Consider the following 21,108-nt stretch of genomic DNA (forward strand, 5'->3'; position numbering starts at 1 on the left):
TGCCTTAGACACCAGCAGCCAGAGCCTTGCAGTCATTCTGCTGGAACTGGAGTGCTCCAGCCTCCCTGCCATATTTTTCCAAAATAGCTACTTTAATGCTAATATACTAGGTTATGGGCAGCACATCCCTCTTTAAAGCAGCTCCTCAAGCACAGTGAATTCCAGTCCCTAACACGCAGGCAAACAGCCCAGACGTGTAGAATGAGACTCCCATTCATAATTAGCACGGCCTGGCTGGCAACCTTCCTGCTCCAGCCACAGCTCTGGCAGAGGCACGCTGTGTGGCTGGAGGTGCGCAAATAGCTCTCCGGGGAGAAGACTCTGGGCCAACGCACCGCTCTGCAGCAGCAGCTCTGCGGGCAGCTGTATAGACACCGGCCTAGGCCCAGGCAACCACCACCATGGTTTTATGGCAGCTCCCTGGTCAGCAATGGTACCGCAGGAAGAAGAGGAAACCACCAGTTTTTCAGTGATATGTTGAACAGATTTTATTCTTCACATTCATTCTTAATTGTACAAAAACCGTCAAGTGGGGTAAGGCAATTCTGGGACGGTAATGTTAGAGACCTTGATGTGGGCTGCAACATAAATACAAATCCCCAAATACAATCAGGAATCCTCATTCTCCCACAATGCTTGTTTCCAAATTCAAAGTTACTTACTCTCCGCATCTGTTGTGAAGATATATTTAGGTATTGCTGGCTGGAGCAGTGCTGTGGAATACCCACACTTGAAGATACATTTCCTGCCCTAACCTATTGACATTTGACAAAGCTTTTAAGGTCTTCAAGGAATTTAATGTACTCCTGGTGCTCCAGCGCAGTGCTGAGCTCTATTAACTCATCAGCAAACGTGTTGTCCACTCCTCGATCAGCCAGGAAATCCATTAGGTGATCGTACAGAGCCTGGAAGCAATGAACAGGAAACTTCCTTAGCAGAGCACACCTGGGGACAGGTTGCTTTCATCATCCCAGGAAGATGAAACCCGCCTCCCGCAGGACACCAGGCAGCTCCCCATCCCCTTCTCGGCAGGCCTGGCCTTGGGGTAACATTTGGAGGGAGGGGGACCTGGAACAGGTCATATAAACCCAAATCCAACATTACAAACGAGCTGCACTCGGGAGATGATCAACAGACTGTAGGAGTCAGCAGGTGAAGTCTATCAAAGATTACACCCACCGTGCTGTGGCCTTGGGGGTGAATCGCTTTAACGGTGTCTGGAAAGGGTGGTATCTGATGTAAATATTTGTTTGAGAGACTAAATCTTTTACAATCACCAAGTTTGGGTTTTTTTCCTCCTTCTTTTTAATCCTACTTAACTGTTGCAACTCCAGCATATCTCACTGCTTGCAGGTTCCCCCCTTGCTCCTCAGAAGAGATTCATTATTACTGCTTAATGCAGTGATGCTAATACCCGTCATGTGTTTCTTGTTTGGTTTTTGTTGTTTTGTTTTTAAACAGACCAATATTACTGAGCAAATTATTAACTTTGGACTTCTGTAATCTGAATAGATCACAAATCATACACATTTACACAGCCTCCAACTAAGATTTAAGCTTCTGAAAGGCTGGCAATGAGAATATATAAGCAGTTGCCAGATTCTTGGGCATACTGGCTTTTAGTGTCACCACTATAAGAACATACCTGGAAACCCCAGAAAATGCAGATGTGTACACATGGTGTCTGATAAGCTACATTATTAAACACATAGATTAAAAGATATCTGAGTAACTGTCAAAGCATCTCTAAAATGTAACATAGCTGCTAGGAAATCACCAACTTATAAAACCTGGAACAGAACAAGTTTTGGCATGTTGGTCTCTGACTGGCAGTAATGCCGCCAGCACTGTACGACTGCTGGGACCAGGTAATAATCCTCCGTTTGCAGCAGAACTGCCGTCTCATGGGGTGGAGCAGGGAAATCCCTCGCCTCAGGCAGCGGGGACAGGGCTCACTCCTAACTGAGAGGCAGAGCGCCAGGCGAGGCAGGCTGAGGTGCCTCTGCAGGCTCCGGCCGCGTTAGCAGCGCTTACCCAGTCAAGGGAATCCGTATTGAGGGTGTAGTTGGTGTCCTTCCAATCTGACTCTCCGGTGGGCTGAAAACTGACCTCCCGAATCGTGAAAATATCACTTTCTTCCTCTCCCTCATGGCCAACCTGAAACAGGAGATGAGATGTAAGACAGACATCGGTTCTAACTGCTGGGCGCCTTCAGCCATCTCATCCCACAGCACGGCGTATCACACTGCAGGCTGAACCCCGAGACCAGTATTAAAGCTGTGCCGGTGAAGGCAGGCACAGACATGCAGGAGAATGCAGGAAATCCCCTCGGAGCTCAGAACACCAGCAGTGACCTGATGTACGTCAGCAGCCTGATTTTCACAAAGATACAATAACTCTTCTGTGTGGTTCTAATCTTCACACATCTAACCTTTGTCAGCCAGGACCGGCTGCATAAATGATGTGAAGGTTTACAAAATAAACCACAAAGATCAGTCTGAACCAAAGCTCTCAACTCTATGCGTGTGCGTGTGTCCCCCCCTTATTTTTTTTAAGCCCTACTTCTCTTTGTGACACCTCACAACAATGAGATTTTCAAGTTACTGACACACTGTATTAAATCTGTCTTGTTTTGGCCGTTCCTGTTTTTACCCCTCTCGAGTTGCCAGGCTGCTAAAGTTAAGCCATGCCCCCCCCTCCGATGCAACTCAATGAACTGGGCAATGAGCAGCTGATCGGAAAGGCAAGGTCAGGATGTGAGGAATGCAATGGAACATCTGCCCCCCAGAGTGTGTTCTTGCAAACACCACGCCTTTTTCTTTGTGTTTAAAAACAGAGAGATAAGAGGAGACTGCATTTTCTGCCGATTCAGAAAAGCCAGAGACTATAAAAAGCAGTTAGATTCAACAGCGGCACAATTACACTGCAGTCACGGCCCAGAGTGGGCTATGGCTGACACACGGCCCGTCTGAAACCCACCTCGTCTTCGGGATAATGGCAGTCAAGGACAAGCGTCTGTTTCGTGTCATCTTTTATCACTTCCACAACAAAGTTTGGAGTTGATGTAAGCTCAGGCTAAAAAAGAGAACAGTTGCATCAGCACTAGAGTCTGAACAGGAGCTGAAGAGATGACAGCACAGTCCAGCAACAGCCCATCCAGTGCAGGCTGTCCCCTGTCACCCTCTTCCTGGGAGCATCTGCCACCCCCTGCCAACCCCGAGAGCCTGCAGCTCCCCTCGACAGGTCCCCCCAGAGTGACAGGAACGGGCAACAGGCTCAGGCTGCTTTGAGAGCAGGAGCAGCTCGCGCCTGCCCTCCTTCATGGCAGGGCAGGGAGGCTGCAGACACACACACTGTGAAGTGCACTGCGCCTTCTCAGCACGCACAGGCACGCCCGGAGGGGGAGCGACGTACCAGTGTCCCCAGCATCCCCCAGCATCGTCCCACCCGGCTGAGTGCAACGCGCTGCAATAAATACTGCCCTTCAGAAAGTGCAAGTTAACTGCTACACGCGGAGGAGCTGCGTGCCCAACTCGCTGGGCATCAGCATCACTGCAGATGAACCCGTCTGCCTCAAATTACACTGCTCATTTACAGTTTTTACAGGTATTTTTATTAACAGTCTTATTAAACAGGAGCGAGACACTTCTGACCAACAAAACCACACCAGCGAAGGCATGCGAACAGCTTTGTGTTTCGTTGATGTTGCCCACCCGCACGGTGGATTACACTAGCTAAGTACAAAAGGCAGTACTTACTGCAGAGGGTTGGAAAGGCAAGAGACGCCCGAGTTCCTGCCATATCCTTGTTGCTCGCTCTCACCCTGCTCTGCCTTTCTGCTGCAGAGAGGAGGGTCACAGCCAACACAGAAAAATCAGCATTTTGTGACTTCATGCTCCCAAATACCAAGTGGGAGAGGAAGAAAATCCCTTAGAGCTCAAGGGCAAGGTTCTAATGTCCCTCTGCGTACCCGTCACTCAAGCGCACATCAACACTAAGTTACCTCCTGCTCATCAGGTTTCTGCTCTTCTTGTGGTTCGTCATCAACCGAGGGTGGAATGCTGTTATTGATGTTGAATGTGACTGTTATCCTGCAAAAGAAACGGAAACCGTTACTTTGAACGCACTCAAAAAATACCCATCAAAATTTCTTCTACTTGGAGTTTTTGTCGTGGGGACAGCGTTACCAGCTGCACCCGTTGAATTCGCGCACCATCAACAAGATGACGTATTGCAGTTTAAAACCCGTGCCTGAATGGAGCTGGCTTCCTCCAGCTGCTCTCACAAATGAGCATTTTACAAGTTTTATTAGGCTAAACTGTTATTTTTAATGAATGAAACTTTATAACACACAATACAGTAGCAAGCCGGGGGCCTTGGGCTCAAGATGGTAAAATAAAGAGCCTCCACAAGGTGCAGTTTGCGCAGACTGGACCGACAGTAATAAAACTAACAGTAGAACAAGGGGAAATCTGGTGATTATTATTAATAGCCCGCCGGGTGCGCGGGCTGGCCCTGATGAATCCTTCCAAGGCCACACTTACTTCTCCCCGGCGATCTTCCGCACAAGCTTGGCCTCCGTGCCGTGGACTTCCAGCTCCCACCCCCCGGACACCTTGGGCAGGGATTTGTGCTTCTGGATCTTCTTCTCCTCTTTGATCTCATCCGTCAGGAACTGGGCGAAGGCCTTGTCGCCTGGCGGGAAAGGAGAGGGGGTTAGGGAAAGGACTGGAGGGGGGTTAACGAAGGAATGGAGGGGGGTTAGGGAAAGGATCGGAGGGGGGTGTTAAGGAATGGATGGAGGGGGGTGTTAAGGAATGGATGGAGGGGGGTGTTAAGGAAAGGCCCGGGGGCAGGACGGGCCCCTCCCCTCCCGCCACGTGCTGCCCGGGGGGGGGCGCAGCGCACGTGCCCCAAGGGCGGGCGCGCTCCATCGCCTCACAACGTCCCCCGCCTCCGGGTCCCCTCACAGCCCGCCCCGGCTCCGCGCTCCCCTCCGGGCGGGACTCTCCTCCCCGGCCCCCGCTCACCCTCCGTGTGGAGGCCGCCGCAGCCGCAGGAGACGCCGCCGGCCGAGCCCCGCCGCGGGCGGAGCAGCGCTGTCCGCCCGCCGCCGCCGCCCAGCTGCCAGAGGGAGCGCGCCAGGGGCGGCGCGGCGGCGGCGGGCGGCGGCAGGAGAGCGCGGGGAGAGGCGGAGGAGGAGGAGAGGAGGCGGCGGGTCGGCGGGCGCAGCGCGGCGGCGGCGCGCAGGGCCCGGGCGAGCAGCATGGTGCGGCGGGGAGAGGGCGGCGGGGCGGGGCGGGCAGAGGACACCGCCGGCCCCGGAACCCACCCACCCGCTTCCGGCCCCGGCGGCCACCGCGGCGGGGAAAGGAGGGGCGCGGGTTCGAGTCCCGGCCCCGGCAGAAGGGAGAAAGGCAATAGGATCGGTCACCGAATCCGAGCGTCATCCGGGTTGGAAGGGAGCATCGAGTCCACCCATCAACCCAACACCGACAAAAAACACCCTAAACCATGTCCCTCAGCACCATGTCTACACGCCTGTTAAATACCTCCAGGGATGGCGACTCCACCACTGCCCTGGGCAGCCTGTTTCAATCCTTGACAACCCGCTCGGTGAAGAAATTTTTCCTAATATCCATCCAAAACCTCCCCACCCTGGTTCACACACCCAACAGCCGCTCTGATTATTTTTGTCCCCTGGCAGCGCCCCCACCCGGCACCTCCCTGCAAACCCCTGGCGCAACTCGAGGCCGTTTCCCCTTGTCCCATGGCCTGTTCCCTGGGAGAAGAGCCCGACCCCCCCTGGCTGCCCCCTCCTTTCAGGGAGCTGTGGAGAGCGAGAAGGTCTCCCCTCAGCCTCCTCCAGGCTGAACGCCCCCAGCGCCCTCAGCCGCTCCTCACCAGACTTGTGCTCCAGGCCCCTCACCAGCTCCGTTGCCCTTCTCTGGACAGGCTCCAGCCCCACAGCGTCTTTCTTGTCGTGAGGGGCCCAAAACTGGACACAGCCCTCGAGGTGGGGCCTCACCGGTGCCCAGTACGGGGGACCATCACTGCCCCGGTCCTGCTGGCTACACTGTTCCTGACACAGGCCAGGATGCTGTTGGCCTTCTTGGCCACCTGGGCACACTGCTGGCTCGTGTTCACTGCTATTTTAACTTGAAATTAAAAGGGAAGGACAGGAGGATGGGGCAGGGACGCCATGTACTGGCTGCCTCTCCCTGCCCGGTGCTCAGGCCGGGTCTCGGTGAAGGCGCAGAGGAAGCCCCAGGGGTGCGGTGAAGTGCTGGTGCTTCCCTGGGCTGCACCAAGAAAAAGCAGCGTACGCGGTGAAAGCTTCACTGCCATACATTGCCCCGCTCTTTGCTAGAATAGTCGGCTTTCTGGCAAGACCTCAGCAGTTTACTCAGAAAAAATTATTTTTTTTTTCCTTTAGCAATAAATATTTTACAGGGACGATTGACCAAAACAAACTGTTTCCTGGCATAAGGCGTTCCCTTTGTCTAAAAGCTGGCACCATTGCCCTCTATTGAGCAGAAGCACAAAAGGCCCATTGCTGCTCACCGCAAGGCTGTAGCAGGAGAGCATCGATATCCCCCCTCATCGCATTGAAGGACCAGGATTTTCACTCCCAGCTCCACCCCGGTGTTTGAGCACTGCATGCATAACGACGGGGTCCATTCTGCACGCAAAGCACAGATTCACTGACCCACCTTAACACCTCGTCTTTAACATCTGCACACAGACACCCCAGACTGCTTAAAATAAAGACACTCCCACAAGAAAATGCTGGGACTCCTACCTGAATGTCCTACGATCGTTTCTTCCATCCACACAGCTTTCATATCTCACAAAACACCACACAGGGCTTGGATTTTTGCCATCACTTCTTTATTTTGGGAAAAAGATACAAATTAGTTCTAAATAAACACCCATCCCTTCCCTTAACCAGACTGTGAAATTAGACTGCCCAAACAAAATGTGCTTATATTCCATTTTCCCCCTACAGATGCAGCGTCTGTAAAACCAAGATACAGTGCTTTGATAAATCCCTGCAATTCGTGTGAGTGAGAACAATTGAAATAGCTGCACACTCCTGAAATACCAATCCAGAACTGCAGCTGGGCATACATACAAAAGTGGCAAGTTTCGCCTGTGCCCTACTCACCTTTTTTTTTTTTTCCTTTTCCTTGTTTTCTCAAACCACCAAAGAACAATATTGCAAAGAGGCACGACAAAGGGATGTGTGTCCATTTCCACTGCACCCCTGCAGACGTTCAGTATCTCCCTTCCTAGGAACAGGCTGAGAGACGAGACCCTTCCGGGTATGCCAGGTACCTACTCACACTCTTTGGGAGACAGCGATTTGCAGATCAGCACAAGCGACATTCCAGTTAAAAATAAGAAAAAAGAACAAAAGAGAGGTTTGCCCCTGTTTTCAAAGAGAAAACCAAGGTAAGCCAACACTGGAGCCCAAAGAAAAGGCGTATGACAATGTGCTCTCTAACTGTGATGCGTGTAACCAGAAAGGACAAATTATGACATGGCAAATGCAGCTTGTCCCCACGGATCACAAGCAAAGCCAGCAGCTCTCCCCGAGCAAAGGGAGTGAGTAAGGGCTTGCCAATGGCCAATATGAGTGCATCCCTGAGCAGCCCCATTCATGTGTCATACGCTTTTTTTTTAAAGTTGCTATTTGAAGGATACAAGGACTAAACACCAAAATCCCTTCACAGCCCCTGTAAACTAACCCCGCCATGTTACACAACGACACTGCCTGTGCAGAACAGCTTCCTCCCCCGCCCGTTCAGACACCTAACCTGCTTCAACTCATCCAAAAATATGTATAAATTACTAGATTATGTCAACAGACTCTGTTGAAACTGGAAGTTACCTCTCCCAGAGAGGTTATTTTAGAACTACTTAGGATATCACTTAAAAACAACTCACATTGTTTTCCCCCATCAACACACAGTGATAATGGAATAAATCCACCTTCCTTCACATTCAAGAACAAGTTTTCCCTTTGGAGTGGCACTAGTTTCTTAATTCCAGTATTTAAGAAGACTATTAAGTTTGCTATTGCCACTTTCTCCAAAAGGAAAAAAAGAGATAGGCAGATGCCACGGGAATATGGAAGAAAAAACAAATAATAGATAACTAATGGTAGATCTGTGGCTCTTGACAATGTCAAGCTCCAAACTTCTAATGGAAAACCAACGTATAACCGGGACAGGGTTGGGGGAGGCAGAAGGGGGAAGAAGCGCTAGTGTCAGTGCAGAAGACAAACATTTGAAGAATCAAGGTCCTTTAAAGGAAGCCCAATCTCTAAACCACATCTTCATTCTCATTTTGCTGAGTCTTCCTGAAGTTGGCCCGAAAGCCAGAAGTATCTGCTGAGGAACAACATGCCCTAACAGCAGAAGGGTGAACAAAGATGACGCCAAACACGCAGGCAGCTGGACAGCCTCTCCAAGAAACCACTGCCAGCCCCTGAGGCTCAGACACAGGCAGTGAAGACCTTGTCCAAGCAGACGTTCCCATTACTGGCCTTCGCACGGTTCCCAAATAAGACGGTGAACATTACATGCGGGAAGAAAGATGTTTGATGAGGTAAAAGACAGTAGCACCTCCCTTCTAGAAATAGTAAAAAAAGGCATTTTTTTCATCTGTATGAGGACATTTAAAACTTTTTTCTCCTTTTTTTCCCCCAATAAAACCTGCTAAGGATACAAGCACTGCTCAAAGAGCTCTTAGGATTTAGTTTCCTCATATACAAGCCTGTTAAACTTCAGTGTTAAAAACTGGAATCTGATACCAGCTCCCCTTTTCCCCCCCAGTATAGATTTATCACACACACATACACACGCGCACAGAGTACGTACTACGTTCCTCTTTTACAGATTAACTGTTAAAAAAGGGATGATTGTTCTAAGCCACGGAGACTCGTGAAGTCTGGCTCTCATGGAGAAGCCATTTTCCCCTAAGGTTTTTACCTGATTTGCACGGCAAAGCTCTACTGCTCCCATACATTCATTACAAACCAAAACAATTAGTCTTATAGGGTGAGCCTAAAAACCCTGGACCTGCCGGTCCCAGACCGAGAGGTCAGTTCTTGGCTGTTCGGAGCTTCCTGCGGAAATAGTCAGGCGCTGCATCATACAGCCAGTCCGCATCCACCACGCACAGGTCCCGCATGTAGCACTTGTTGGTGTGAAGCAGCCCGTTGTACACCACGCAGGCCGGCTTGCAGTGGAAGAGCACAGAGGAGGGGTGGATGGCCACCGTCTGGTGAGTGTCCACGGTGCTGTAGGTGCCGTCCGGCTGCAGCTCCGCCGCGTTCATGAAGAGGCTGTGAGCCAGGCAGCGGCGGATGTTTCCAGTGTCTGAGCGGGAGGACTCGATGGGCATCGATAGCTGTTCAACAGCGAGACACGAGAGTCAGAGCAAGCCTGTATGCGCACCCTCGTGGGGAAACACAGCCCCATTTAGAAGGCTGCCAAGATCAGGCAATATTGTGTCAGAAATCCTGCTAGCGTGGGAAATACAAAAGGACTGCTAGGAATTCAGCTCAGGTAGATGCTAATCCAGGCTAATAGCAAACAAAAGATGAGCCGCAAAATGGATCGAGACTCTCCTTCTAGGAGTGAGTTTTAGGCTAGCTAGCATTCACAGCAGGACAGGGGTGCCGCACAGTGGCTCCTGTGTCACATACAGACCGCAAGCAATTCAGCAGCAGCTCCCACGCTGCGCCTTACACTCTGCGACTGGCAGGAACAGAGCTGATGTGAAAGCTGCTGTTAAACTGAATGCCTGACTCCATGAAGAAGCCAGCCCACATGGGCTGCTGAGGCTGACATCACTCAGTGGCGCACACAGCGCAGTCACATCTACACTAGAGCAGTGAAATCCCTTAGGAAAAACTGTCCTCTACCCGAGAAGCCTTCCCAGAGCTCCCCTTCTCTCCTCACCTCTCTCTGACCCACTGAGCCCTGCAGCTCTGAGATTTTGGGATGCAGCTGTGGAGTCAGGACTTTTACCTGACTATTCACAGGAGACTGAAAATAAAACCATGTTTTCTCACCCCTGGGACTTGGTGCACAGCAAAATCAGCTTGGGGACAAACAGAAAAATACAAACAGGTGAAACAGAGAAATTCAGTATGGCAACAAGTTACCTTTACACAAATGTCCCTGAGCTGAGCTCTGACGTCTGACACAAGCATCATGTTCCTGCCGTTGACAAAGTTCTCTTTGCACCATTCCTGCAGCAGAGACAGCGGGAGTTAGAAGGGGCCGTTTCTTTACCCAAGAAGCACAACAGTCTTTCGATACCATGAAAAGCAGAATCCTCCAAATACACAATCTTTCTCAGAGAAAAGGTGCTAGCCCATTTCCTTGTTAGATTTCTACCCCTGATTACTCCCCTCTGTCTACATTCCCTCCCACAGTGCCAAGAAACGGCACGTTGTTGTTCTCTTCCCACTCAGGATTGCCCTGCAAGGTCACTGAGCGCTGTGAAACAGCACTTGCTGTCCCACAGGTGGTGAAAACAAATGACATAAGAATGACAGATGCTGCAAGGAATGGGGTACATGAGGCTACAGGTCTACAAATCAAACTGAGGAGTTTATAGGGTAGGATAAATCAAAATCTGCTTGTAAATACGCTCAGTGTTTTTGCAATGAATCCTGCCAAACAGCACGTCTCGGGTATTTATCAGCAAGTCTCAACACTCTCCCACTCCCTCCTGTTCCCAGCTGGAAGCAGGGAAGGAAAAGCCCTGGCTCTGATTACAGAACTGGCCTCACGAAGCTTTTGATAACCAGTTCTGCTACGGCTTTCTGGGGAATCCTTCAGCACTTGAACAGCTTTCTCCAATTACCCAATGGCAAAGGATGAGTAAGTCCTCTCTTCTCATTCCTTTGGAAGGATGCATATTGCATCAACCGCGAAGGATGCAGATGTCACTGCTGTATGCCAAAAAGGCTCCTCATCACCCTGGAGGGGTTCAAGGCCAGGCTGGACGTGGCTTGGAGCAACCTGGGCTGGTGGGAGGTGTCCCTGCCCAGGGCAGGGGGTGGCACTGGATGATCTTTAAGGCCCCTTCCAACACAAACCATCCTATGATGCTATCAGCCCAGACAGCACTGGCATCCTCAGAGCATCCTACCTTGTTGCCACTGACATTTCTGAAGGCCCTGTACACGTTGAGCAGGGTAAGATGATCCCCCTCACTGGAGATGAATTTCTTCCGGATGGATTGCACTTCATCCCGCCGCGCGGGGGGATTGTAGAGGACACTGTCCACTGATAACAGCGACACGATGGTCAGGATCTCTTCCGTACAGTGGAACTTGGGGGACAGGAGGATGGTCTGCAAACCACAGAACAGAACTGATTTGTGGTCCACCAAATCCACTTCAGATGGGCAGACTTTTCTGCTCACCAGCAGCCCAGGAACTTTACCAAGCATTGTCTAAGGTAATTTCATAAATATTTGGGCCTAGAGACAACTCTAAATCCTCTTATGGACCCACTAAGCAACTGTCATGCTCTTTCCTGAGACTGGCCAGTTAATATAGAGTACACACATGGAGACTAACATCAACTACAGCGTGAGACACTTCATGAAACTGCCGAACAGTGATACCAGCAATCCCAGAAACGGCAAAGGAATTAGCTTTGTTTCATCTTCAGAGGTGGCAGAGGAAATAAATTATCTTTTAAAAAATCTCCCTGAATTAAACAAATGACAAGCAAACCAGCACAGCTGCTGGAAATAAATCTGTGCTTCATCAATGCACTGCAGATGTACTAGCACAACTGCAGTTGCCCCATATCCAGACCTTGTTTAAGGAGTTTGAAAGAGAAATGGCAATGGTACTGGGAAGAGTACATGAGATAAAAATTAGCTAATTTTTCTGTAGTTTTTACTTTAGAGAACTTTGGTTCCAGTGGAAAGGCTGACATCTTCCTTCCCAGGGGGGTTAGGACAAGCTGATCTTCCTTTCGTTCCACAGCTCCCAGCAGCTCCAGCTGCTCAATCGCTGCTTGAATAGCATCTGTCAAAACAAGAAGGTTCAGGCTGTGAGGCCCCCGTCTGACACTGGCAGGGATGTGAAGGATCAGCTGGTACCATCACTACCTCTTTCCCCTGGCCAGAGGGACAAGTACTTTCCGCTTAGAGGAATAAGTGCCCCAGACTGTGGTTTATCCCCCTCTATCCAATAGAACAATAACATTTTCCGATTTGAGTAAGAAAAACAGAGGCAAAACTAAAGCTGCCATCTCTAGCTTTCAGCAGAAGCTGCGTGAGATTCTCTATGGCTTTCCTTGGCAGTTAAGGCCCATCTTCATGTTCTTTATGACTCAAAACTGCTCCCAGCTCTGTTTGGAAGCTGGACTCCCCAGCTCTCTGCCCTAACCTTGGCTGCTCTGATGAGGCTGAGCAAAAGCAACGAGCAGTGCATGAATCTGAGGCTTCTGGACCACTGAGAGATGATGCAGCAGAGAGAGACAGCTCCCCTTTCACAGCCCTGACCTCCCGTACTCCATCTTCTCTGGCCAGCCTGAAGACATTATTTTTAAGCAAATCCTCCATGACTCACTTGTAACTGCTTACCAGGAGACGGTTTGGACATGAAGTCAAAGGTGAGCACATTGGGGACTCTCAGGGCCAGGAGCTGAAGCATCACGCTGGCCAGGTTACACCTGCATAGGCAGAAAAAAACAACTGAGTTGTTTTCTTCTTCTTTTTTCTTCTTTTTTTATTTTCTCTTATTTGCCTATAAGCTGAGATGGAGTCCTCAGATCTGTGCTGCAACTTTGCAGAGACTAGTCCAGTGCTGGCTGGTGAAAACTGACTTCCTAAACCACAAAGGGCAGGAGGCGAGTCCAAAATTTGTAAGAAAGTCAAGAGAACTATTGCCCGTGTGTGTTTGGAGACTCAGAGCCCAAATGTCCACCCTGAGCAAATGCTTCCTAGTTTTTCTGTTTAGTCTCCAGACTTAACTTTTCTTAAAAGTCAACCGGTCACACCCTAGACCCAGTTTTGCTGTTCAGTTCTTTACACAGCTCCATCTGTAACAGTACATAAGAGCGATGTGGCAAGAAGTGTGACAGTATCAGGGTTCTTTTCTCACCTCTGTATCTCGGGTATTGTCATTTTGTCAAACTTCTCAAACTCATCCTCTGTGTAGAGCCGGTAACAGATCCCACTGTCCTCTCGCCCTGCTCTCCCTGTTCGTTGCCAAGCCTGGGCCTTCGACACCCGCTGCACTGCCAACACTTCCAGACCAATTTCTGTATATGAAAAAGCATCACTTCAGCCAATGTCTGCGCAACACACAGCTTTGAAAAACATAACTTTGTAAGATTAACAACAAAAAAATCCCAGGGTCTGCCATCCAAACGCCGCTCAGACTTCACTTGGTTTAGCACCCTCAAGCAAAGGTAATCATCCTGTGCTCTGACCATGAAGAGACCATTCATTTGACAGATATTTACCCCTGCAAGGGGTACTCAAAAAAACCCCTGCCAAAACCCCACACCTAAAACCTAGGATATTAATTTAGACAGTGCAGACAATGTTTTAAATCAGCTCTCAGTAGGGCTCATTGCCTCAAATAACTTCTACAAAACTGAAAACAATCTCTGCATCATTCCTCAGAATTCCTCACCAGGGCTGTACTTCTTTGCTTTGACCATGCCTGTGTCCACAACGTATTTTATTCCCGCAATGGTGATGGAGGTTTCTGCGATGTTGGTGGAGAGGATCACTTTGCGACAGCCCTGGAAGGAAGAGCAAACTAAAGCCAGTCAAAAGCCATTTTAGATTAGCTGCAATGAAAAAACGCTACTACTTTTGGCCAGCACGGGCCAAGCCCACATATTGCAGCATGCTATCACCACATACCATGCTCGCTATGCCAGCTCTCATAAATTAAGAAAATCTCTAGTTCCTAATCAGTTTCTAAAACATGTGCTTACATTTCTTGCAACAAAACACGCCACCCAGGACAGCTGTTAGCAATATGTCTTTAAACCATTTTGGTTTCATTTCTGGCACACAGACAAGATCTGAGTTCTTATTTATCTGCTGAATAGGTACAAAAAAGCCTGAGGCAGCACAATTTCCTTTCCTCATGGCCCTGCCAAATATGCCCAGCTTTTAGCTTTCTTAGTATTTGGCTGGCCATTAACTGCTGTAGAGTTTTTGTGATATGGACACAAATTTCAACTCCTCTGCCCTTTTCACTCCCCCTAATCCTTTGTTCTTTTTATGATCCCAGATGACTTATCGTATGTCTCTGTTAATACCATCCCAGTTGCATCGTCTTATATATCACCCTGGAATCACTGAGCCCAAAATCAGTAGACAGTGGAGACTATTACTTACTATCAGTACAGACTACTTTAACCCCTTAAATTCCACATGTTTCTTCCAAATACTCATGGAAGCAAACAGACAAACTCATCTCGTTTACCCAACATAACCTCACCTTGGGGGCAGCCTGAAAGACACGGAGTTGTTGAGAGTAGGGCAGAGAAGCATAAAGAGGCATCACCACCATCTGTGGGCAGCCATCAGGGAGATGCTTGGCAATGTCTCGACAGGTTTTGGTCATTGCTTCAATTTCTTCCTGACCAGTCAGAAACACCAGGATGTCCTGAGAAGAGGGTGCTTCCTGGAGCCAGAGGAAAAAGCAAGTGAGATGTTAAGATGGTTTGGATAAGGAGGGAGAACTGAGATTATAAAAAGATGTCGTCCTGACAGCAAGTCAGCAAAGCAGGTAAGGAAGAAAGAAAAGGCACATGAGCTGTGCAAGGTATGCAGCAGCCTGAAGTTCCCAATGGATTCACCAGACGTGAAGAGTAAACCTCATTTTGCAGGATTGAGTCTTAGCAGGATGGAGGAATCATTTAAGGTCACATATCTATTTTGTTAAATAACTTTCCAGGACATGTGAGAGAACCAGCAAGCATCCAGGTACAAGCCATCAAATACAGGCGAGAGAAACATTTAGGTATTAGATATGAATTGACATGAGAGAGCTTTGCGTAGCAGCCTCCTTTCAACTCCAGTCTTGATGTACAAGTCCCACAATCCTATCAACTGCAGCATTTTATGTGGGTAATAAACAGCTTTATTAAATGATTTAGCTTAACTATCTGGCAGTTTCACATTCAAACATTTAGTCACAAAATGCCTATAAACTGTTATTTTAATAGATGTCTACTTGCTCTGTGGTTACACTTTGACAGGAAATTAGAATAATCTCCATGCTGCTGTCAGCTTATGCCTGGACTTCTCTAGCAAGCCAAGGCTCTTTACGGCTGACCACTTCCAATTCTTCTTCCCCCTTTTGCAAAAACACCAGCATTTTGAGCCAATCCAACTCTCTAACCCAGCATGCTCCCCAACTATCCTGGAGAATGCAGTGCAGACCTCAGGGACATCTCTGATTTGGCAGTATCAAGCTCAAGCCATGTCTTCTGTGCGCCCCCTTGAGCAACAATCCACAGCCCCAGGGAGGCGCAAACCTGACGAGACGGCCATACCTGGTGGATTTGGAAGACTGACACCAGTGCTGCTTGGAGGTAATCACTCTGAGGCTGTTTGGTGTAAAAGATCTGAATGGGATGTTGCCGGCCTTCTAAATAGAGAACAGGAGCTCCATTGAAGTACTGGGAGAACTGGTCAACATCCATCGTAGCTGACATGATGATCACCTTCAATGTGAGTACAAGATGGGTTAGCACTGCAGTTTAGACACTTACCAGTCAGGACTAGCCAAAAGCCAGCTTCCTGAGACTGAGATATATGCTTGGAACAGCAAAAAGCACACAGGGTTTGGGACAGAAGAGAGTGACCTTTCCTTGTTAAAGCCATCAGCTTTGGTATCACGCAAGCATAACACGTTGGTAAGATAAGAAGAGCAAAGACTTGTTAAAATTCTCTTGCGACATTTAATAAACGGACCTAAGTACCCACAAACGTAGGCTGCACAAAGGTCTTGACTGCTAGGACCCTACCAGTCTCCTCCATGCCCTCCCCATCAAAACCAACACGCTCTCACACACTTCCTCATGTACTCACATAAATTCTTGTGCACCTGACACACACAGGCAATCTCCCTCCCCAATGTGAGCATGTCCTACAGCTGCCGTATCAGAGAGTTCCTGTATCCAGGGTGCTCTCAGCAACAGTACCAAAGCCTCCACAAACAATGTGTCTACTCTATAGCTCACACCCAAGCGGCTGTTAGGAAAGAAGGTAACGTGGATGTGACCAGAAACCTTGATGTGTCACACCAGGCCCACGCATCATAAGTTCTATTCAGATTTAAAGGGGCTTTTTAGGAACAGGAAAATAGTCAATGCTGAAATTTCAAACGCTTTGGCAAATGCCAGGAGATACTCATAGCGCTCAGGGTCCAAGCCCCATCCCTGCCCCTCGCTGCCGTCCTAGACGCACGTACTTTTAGTGGCAATTTGCCCAATTCCTTTCGTTTCTTTTGTGCAGCTTTCACCACTCCAAAGAGGACATCAGTATGGATCGTCCTCTCGTGGGCTTCATCCAGGATGACAATGCTGTACTTCCGCAGCATAGGGTCCCCAATAGCTTCGCGAAGCAGCATCCCATCTGTTAAAAACTTGATTCTAGTTTCATCAGATGTAAGATCGTCAAAGCGTACAGTATAGCCAACCTACGGAAGTGACCATTACAGAAAGCACAAGCACAAAGTTACTTGCATTTCTCATGGCCATCGTACCACAAAGAAGGAATGCAAAGCACTCTGGTCAACGCATCGCACAGAGCCAACCAGGACTCCAAGAACACCGTGGAAAGCGTAACAGTGTATTTGCAGACTGTGAGCAGTTAGTCTTGCAAATCTAATAATCCACCCAAAGGATGGTCTCAACATGTATCCCAGTTGGCTTTTTCCCCAACTGTAAGTTCATCATAAATGCTTGAGGTCTCCTTTCCTTCCTCCCCTGCTAGAAACTACTCCCTGCTCTCCGAAGACTTTATGTAAAGTCTTTCTCCTCCACTTTTCTCCCACAGATTCACAGATCTGCGCCGATTCAGCACTCTGCTCTCCATGACAGTGACTTTTGATACAGTGACCGATGTGTATCAAAGAGAGTGCAATAATTTTTGTTTTATTCATTAACCAGTATTTTTTTCAAACGGAGGAACACAGATAATAATCAAGAAGTAAAATACCACAGAGACAGAGTCAAACACGCCCCTCTCTGAGCCATGGAAGCAAGTAAAAAGACTTTTTTTTCCATTCAGGCATATTATTAAATTAAGACTATCTATTATTCCTACGGCTGTTTATCTTACCCATTAAGGCCTGATACATTCCCACTGGCACTGCAGAACTAAACCAACTCTCTAAAGACTTTATAACACAACCTACCAGTTTCCCCAGCTCTGTCTTCTTCTCATCCGAGACTCTGGTAGCTAAGGATATAGCAGCTACTCTGCGAGGCTGGGTCACAGCAATGATGCCTTGGCGGCCAATTCCTGCTTCGTAGAGGTACTGAGGAAGCTGAGTGGTCTTCCCTGAGCCAGTTTCTCCTAAAAAAGAACAAAGGAACAGAGTTTTTTGCTTCTATAGCATCTTCAAATGACACGTCCCAACTCATCTTTTAATGTTAACTTTTAATCATATTTCAGGATGAGGAGGCTGAAGACAGGAAGAGGTTGGACAACTTGCCCAAAGTCACACAGTAAAGCAGTGGCAGGCCAGGGACAGAGCCCAACACCTTGCTCTAGTCACTAGACCACTCCTCAACAAAACTAGAAAACCCAGGTTCTCTCCAGCCACGCTCTGGTTTAGAAACATATTCCAGTCTGTCCAGATATGAAGTGTTGGTTGCCACATAAGCCAACATAAGAAGACAATCATGCAGAGCAAGGAACAGACCCTGATTTTTTTTTTTAATGCATATATTTATACTACACACTAGGAAATTTCACAGTAAAGCTGTAAGCAAATTAAAGCAAAGCTTTTGTCACAACAGCAAGTAGCAAATTATGATTTGAGACTCTCTTAGAGGAGCACTCAGGGCACCAACAAGCCAGCAAGCCTTCCTCTGCGCCTTCCTGAAATCAGAGAGGGTCCCTTCAGGCTCAGGTGAACGTCTTCTCCATCCACACAGCACGAGCACACAACACAACTAGCACAATCCCCTTTCCCCCCAGGGGTATTTCCAACAAAAACTCTGTGTGGTCTACACAGACGGCCTCTACCAAAGACGGCAACGGGCAAAAGCACACAGACAGCCACCATCAGTACTTACCGCAGCATCGGCAACAAAAAGCCCAATGTACTGGGCCTAGTATAAAGCAGCACACATCACAGTGCTTACAGGCACTGAGGCACTGCGAGCAGACCCATCTTGAAGTGTAATGTGCAGGGAAGCACAGAGAACGTTTTCAACATCACTGTCATTTTCCTGCACTTTTTATTACAGCTTAAAATGCATCTGTAACTCAAATGAGATCCCTTCAGCTTCCTACTGGCCTGTTAGAAGGATTGCTCTGCTTGGAAGAGCGCGAGGCTCTACAAAACAGAGCCCTGTACTCTCAGTCCCTGCAAAACAGCAACGGCACAGAGCAGGCCGGGGAGCAAGGTGAGAACAAGAGATGGAGGAGTGAGCAGTTCAGAAGGATGACCACCAAGCAAGAGGAACTGGAAAACCACATTGTAAGCACTGCAGCCGCAGATTGGAAATAGCACGAGTGAGCTTTTTAGCTCATTCCACAGCTGCAAATTTTTAAGTGGCATATTATAGTGCATATTTAGAAAGTAATAATGACAATCTCAGGATTATAGAGAGGAGAGGAGATAAACGCAGTCACGTCTATCATTTACCACGACTGATTTTGTTTTAAGAGATCATTTGTAGGAATGAAATGCAAAGCATTTTTCATTTAATTCTAAAAAATGCTGAGTCTTTAGACTTCCAGCTGTATGTCTTCGGCTCCTAAAAGTCAGACAAAAAAACTTATTAGCTTGGACTCAAAGAAAGTATAACAAAATCAGTGAATACCCCTGAAAATGTATCTGAAAGGACACGTTTTTCTGAAGAAGGTTTTGCCGCTTAGCTTTAAGTTGATGGAACTCCACGTGGATGGTGAAGCGGAGAGGAAGATGAAATATTTTTGCTTTCTTCGTAAAAATTAAGTCATCAGCTGCCTTAACCAACCAGCGCTCAAGAATAAAAACATGACTAATTTATTGCATTTCAGATTTTTGTCCAAACCGTTTCTGTGCAACTTCTCACAGGCCACGCCATTCCCCAACACCCGGCCGGACCAGCCCCGGGGACACCCATTGCCCTTCTCGGGCCGCCGCCGCGCCTCACGGCTGTGGCGCTGAGGGAACCCGCTGCCGGTGCCGCCGCAGCCCGCCCGTTTCCCGGCACTCACCGATGAGGACGGCGCTGTCCAGGCCGCGGAGCTGGCTCAGCAGCGGCCCCCGCGCCTGGAAGATGGGTAGGCCGCGGCGCTGCGAGTCGGCGGCCGGCGGGTGCCGGCGCGGCGGGGGGGAGGCGGGCAGCATGGCGGGGAGCGCGGCCTTCAGCCGCTTGGCCGGGGGCGCCCCGTCGCCCTGCGGCATCGCCCCGCCGCCGCGCCTCGGGCAGCGCGTCGCCCGGGAGACGGCTCCCGCCCCGCCGTAGCGTCGGCGCGCCGCCCACGTGACCCGACGCACGGAGCGGGGCATGACGGGAGATGTAGTCCTGAGGCCTTGTGGGCGCCATTTGCAGGGAATGGGTGACCCCCACCGTGCGGCCTGGGGGAGAGGGGATGGCGGGGACGCCCACGGGAGCGAAAACTCCAGCTAAAACGGGCAGAGAGCCGACTAGCAGGTAACATCTCAGAGAGGCGGGTTCAAGAGCGATGCTGTTCCAATTCATGATTGATCCCTGACATCGCACATGGCTGGTGATGCACCCTCCCAGGAGGAGCATGGTATTTAAACACACTTCTCTGTGGGACAGGCGGCCTGAGAACTGTCTCAAGGGCAATTAAAGGCCAGGTTAGCCAGCAGTCTGGCAGCAAAAGTCAGTTTTGTCCTGGGGTACAAGTGAGCGACACTCCCAAGTTCTTCCCAGGCAGGGACACCGCGGCATCGCTCTGTACAGAGCGGGGGACAGCCGTCAGCGCTCCAGCACAGAGGGAGGATGCGTGCGAGGAAGGCAGCTGCGGAAGAGCAAGGATGGACAAGCTCCATGACCGAACAGGAGGTCCCCTTGGGAAGGGGCACGTCACCATTTCCAGAGGGTTTATCCCAGCCACAGCCCCAGTCCTTCAGCTTCATCTCTAAGGTGCCACCAGCAAACTACTCAGAGGCTCTTAGAAGCTGAACTAAAAAAAGGTTTTGATCCATTTCCTGTCTCAAAAGATACCGTGAGGCAGCACTGCTCAGAATGTTTTTAGTACTCCTAGAGAGTTAAGATTTGAAGTTTGTTTTGGAAAAAAAAAAGAATCTGTTTAAATTTTTATAACCTTTAACAGATAAAATCCAGATACAAACAGATTTACCAGTTTGGTTTATGAGAATCTAAGATGCTGCTTGTACACAAAGCATTTCCCCACGGGATCCAAACACATTCATCTCCTGGACTATAAACAAGTTAAAAACCAGTAGCGCTTTTAAGAACAGCAAAATCTGAGACTAAACAAGATGATGACATGTGTGTCGAGGGTGAGCCTGTCCTCCCAGATTTGGGAGAAAGATGCAGTTTCAACAATATCTGGTTTTGTCTATCATGATATAATCAATAAAGGGCTACTCATTACAGTCCGTGGCATCTTAGGAGTGACTGAATGCGATGAGCTGAACTGTGCTCTGAATTCCTCATACAGACATTTGTAACCAACATAACTTCAAGCTAAATCCCACTCAGTGTCACTGACCTGTGTTGGACACAGCCCTCCCGCAACAAACGTCATCCACAGACCACAAATTTAACATCTTGAGCGGACAATCCCGTTTCCCAGCAGTTCTGAGACACACTTGTGGGAAAGGCTTTCATTAATGCTGTCTCTTCGGGGGCTTGCTTTTTCCAACCTTTGCCTTTTCAC

At 49.0% G+C, this 21,108-nt stretch overlaps 2 protein-coding genes across 3 annotated transcripts; both read right to left on the reverse strand.

Moving 5' to 3' along the window:
* Nucleotides 1-473: 473 nt before the first annotated feature.
* On the reverse strand, nucleotides 474-5,315 carry C1QBP (complement C1q binding protein). The gene is made up of 6 exons (XM_063342420.1): nucleotides 5,031-5,315; nucleotides 4,545-4,695; nucleotides 4,004-4,091; nucleotides 2,980-3,075; nucleotides 2,035-2,157; nucleotides 474-905 (listed from the first exon to the last, which is right to left on the reverse strand). The coding sequence occupies exons 1-6, from the start codon at nucleotides 5,266-5,268 to the stop codon at nucleotides 756-758; spliced, it is 846 nt and encodes a 281-aa protein (XP_063198490.1). The 5' UTR covers nucleotides 5,269-5,315; the 3' UTR covers nucleotides 474-755.
* A 1,568-nt stretch (nucleotides 5,316-6,883) lies between these two features.
* Nucleotides 6,884-21,077, reverse strand: DHX33 (DEAH-box helicase 33). 2 transcript variants are annotated; one of them, XM_063340763.1, is made up of 12 exons: nucleotides 20,941-21,077; nucleotides 17,432-17,592; nucleotides 16,484-16,711; nucleotides 15,564-15,734; nucleotides 14,504-14,689; nucleotides 13,682-13,793; nucleotides 13,145-13,304; nucleotides 12,625-12,713; nucleotides 11,937-12,064; nucleotides 11,173-11,376; nucleotides 10,178-10,264; nucleotides 6,884-9,417 (listed from the first exon to the last, which is right to left on the reverse strand). In XM_063340763.1, exons 1-12 carry the CDS (start codon nucleotides 20,996-20,998, stop codon nucleotides 9,109-9,111), a joined length of 1,893 nt encoding a protein of 630 aa, XP_063196833.1. In that variant the 5' UTR covers nucleotides 20,999-21,077; the 3' UTR covers nucleotides 6,884-9,108. The 2 variants fall into 2 exon arrangements, with proteins under 2 accessions (XP_063196833.1, XP_063196832.1); XM_063340762.1 differs by lacking the exon at nucleotides 20,941-21,077 and adding an exon at nucleotides 19,450-20,392.
* Between the last annotated feature and the right edge of the window lie 31 nt (nucleotides 21,078-21,108).

The sequence above is a fragment of the Chroicocephalus ridibundus genome, chromosome 7 (genome assembly GCF_963924245.1).
Source record: "Chroicocephalus ridibundus chromosome 7, bChrRid1.1, whole genome shotgun sequence".
NCBI classification, from domain to species: domain Eukaryota; kingdom Metazoa; phylum Chordata; class Aves; order Charadriiformes; family Laridae; genus Chroicocephalus; species Chroicocephalus ridibundus.

What these genes read in the sequence shown, in the direction of transcription:
- C1QBP (XM_063342420.1), bottom strand. Translation starts at nt 5,268, where the DNA reads ATGCTGCTCGCCCGGGCCCTGCGCGCCGCCGCCGCGCTGCGCCCGCCG. An exon ending in CGGAAGATCGCCGGGGAGAA is followed by an intron (nt 4,092 to 4,544) that starts GTAAGTGTGGCC and finishes TTTCTTTTGCAG; the next exon opens with GATAACAGTCACATTCAACA. An exon ending in GCCATTATCCCGAAGACGAG is followed by an intron (nt 2,158 to 2,979) that starts GTGGGTTTCAGA and finishes CTCCTGTTTCAG; the next exon opens with GTTGGCCATGAGGGAGAGGA.
- DHX33 (XM_063340762.1), bottom strand. Translation starts at nt 19,744, where the DNA reads ATGCCCCGCTCCGTGCGTCGGGTCACGTGGGCGGCGCGCCGACGCTAC. An exon ending in AGCAAAGAAGTACAGCCCTG is followed by an intron (nt 13,305 to 13,681) that starts GTGAGGAATTCT and finishes TTTCATATACAG; the next exon opens with AAATTGGTCTGGAAGTGTTG. An exon ending in CATGTCCAAACCGTCTCCTG is followed by an intron (nt 12,065 to 12,624) that starts GTAAGCAGTTAC and finishes TTGTTTTGACAG; the next exon opens with ATGCTATTCAAGCAGCGATT.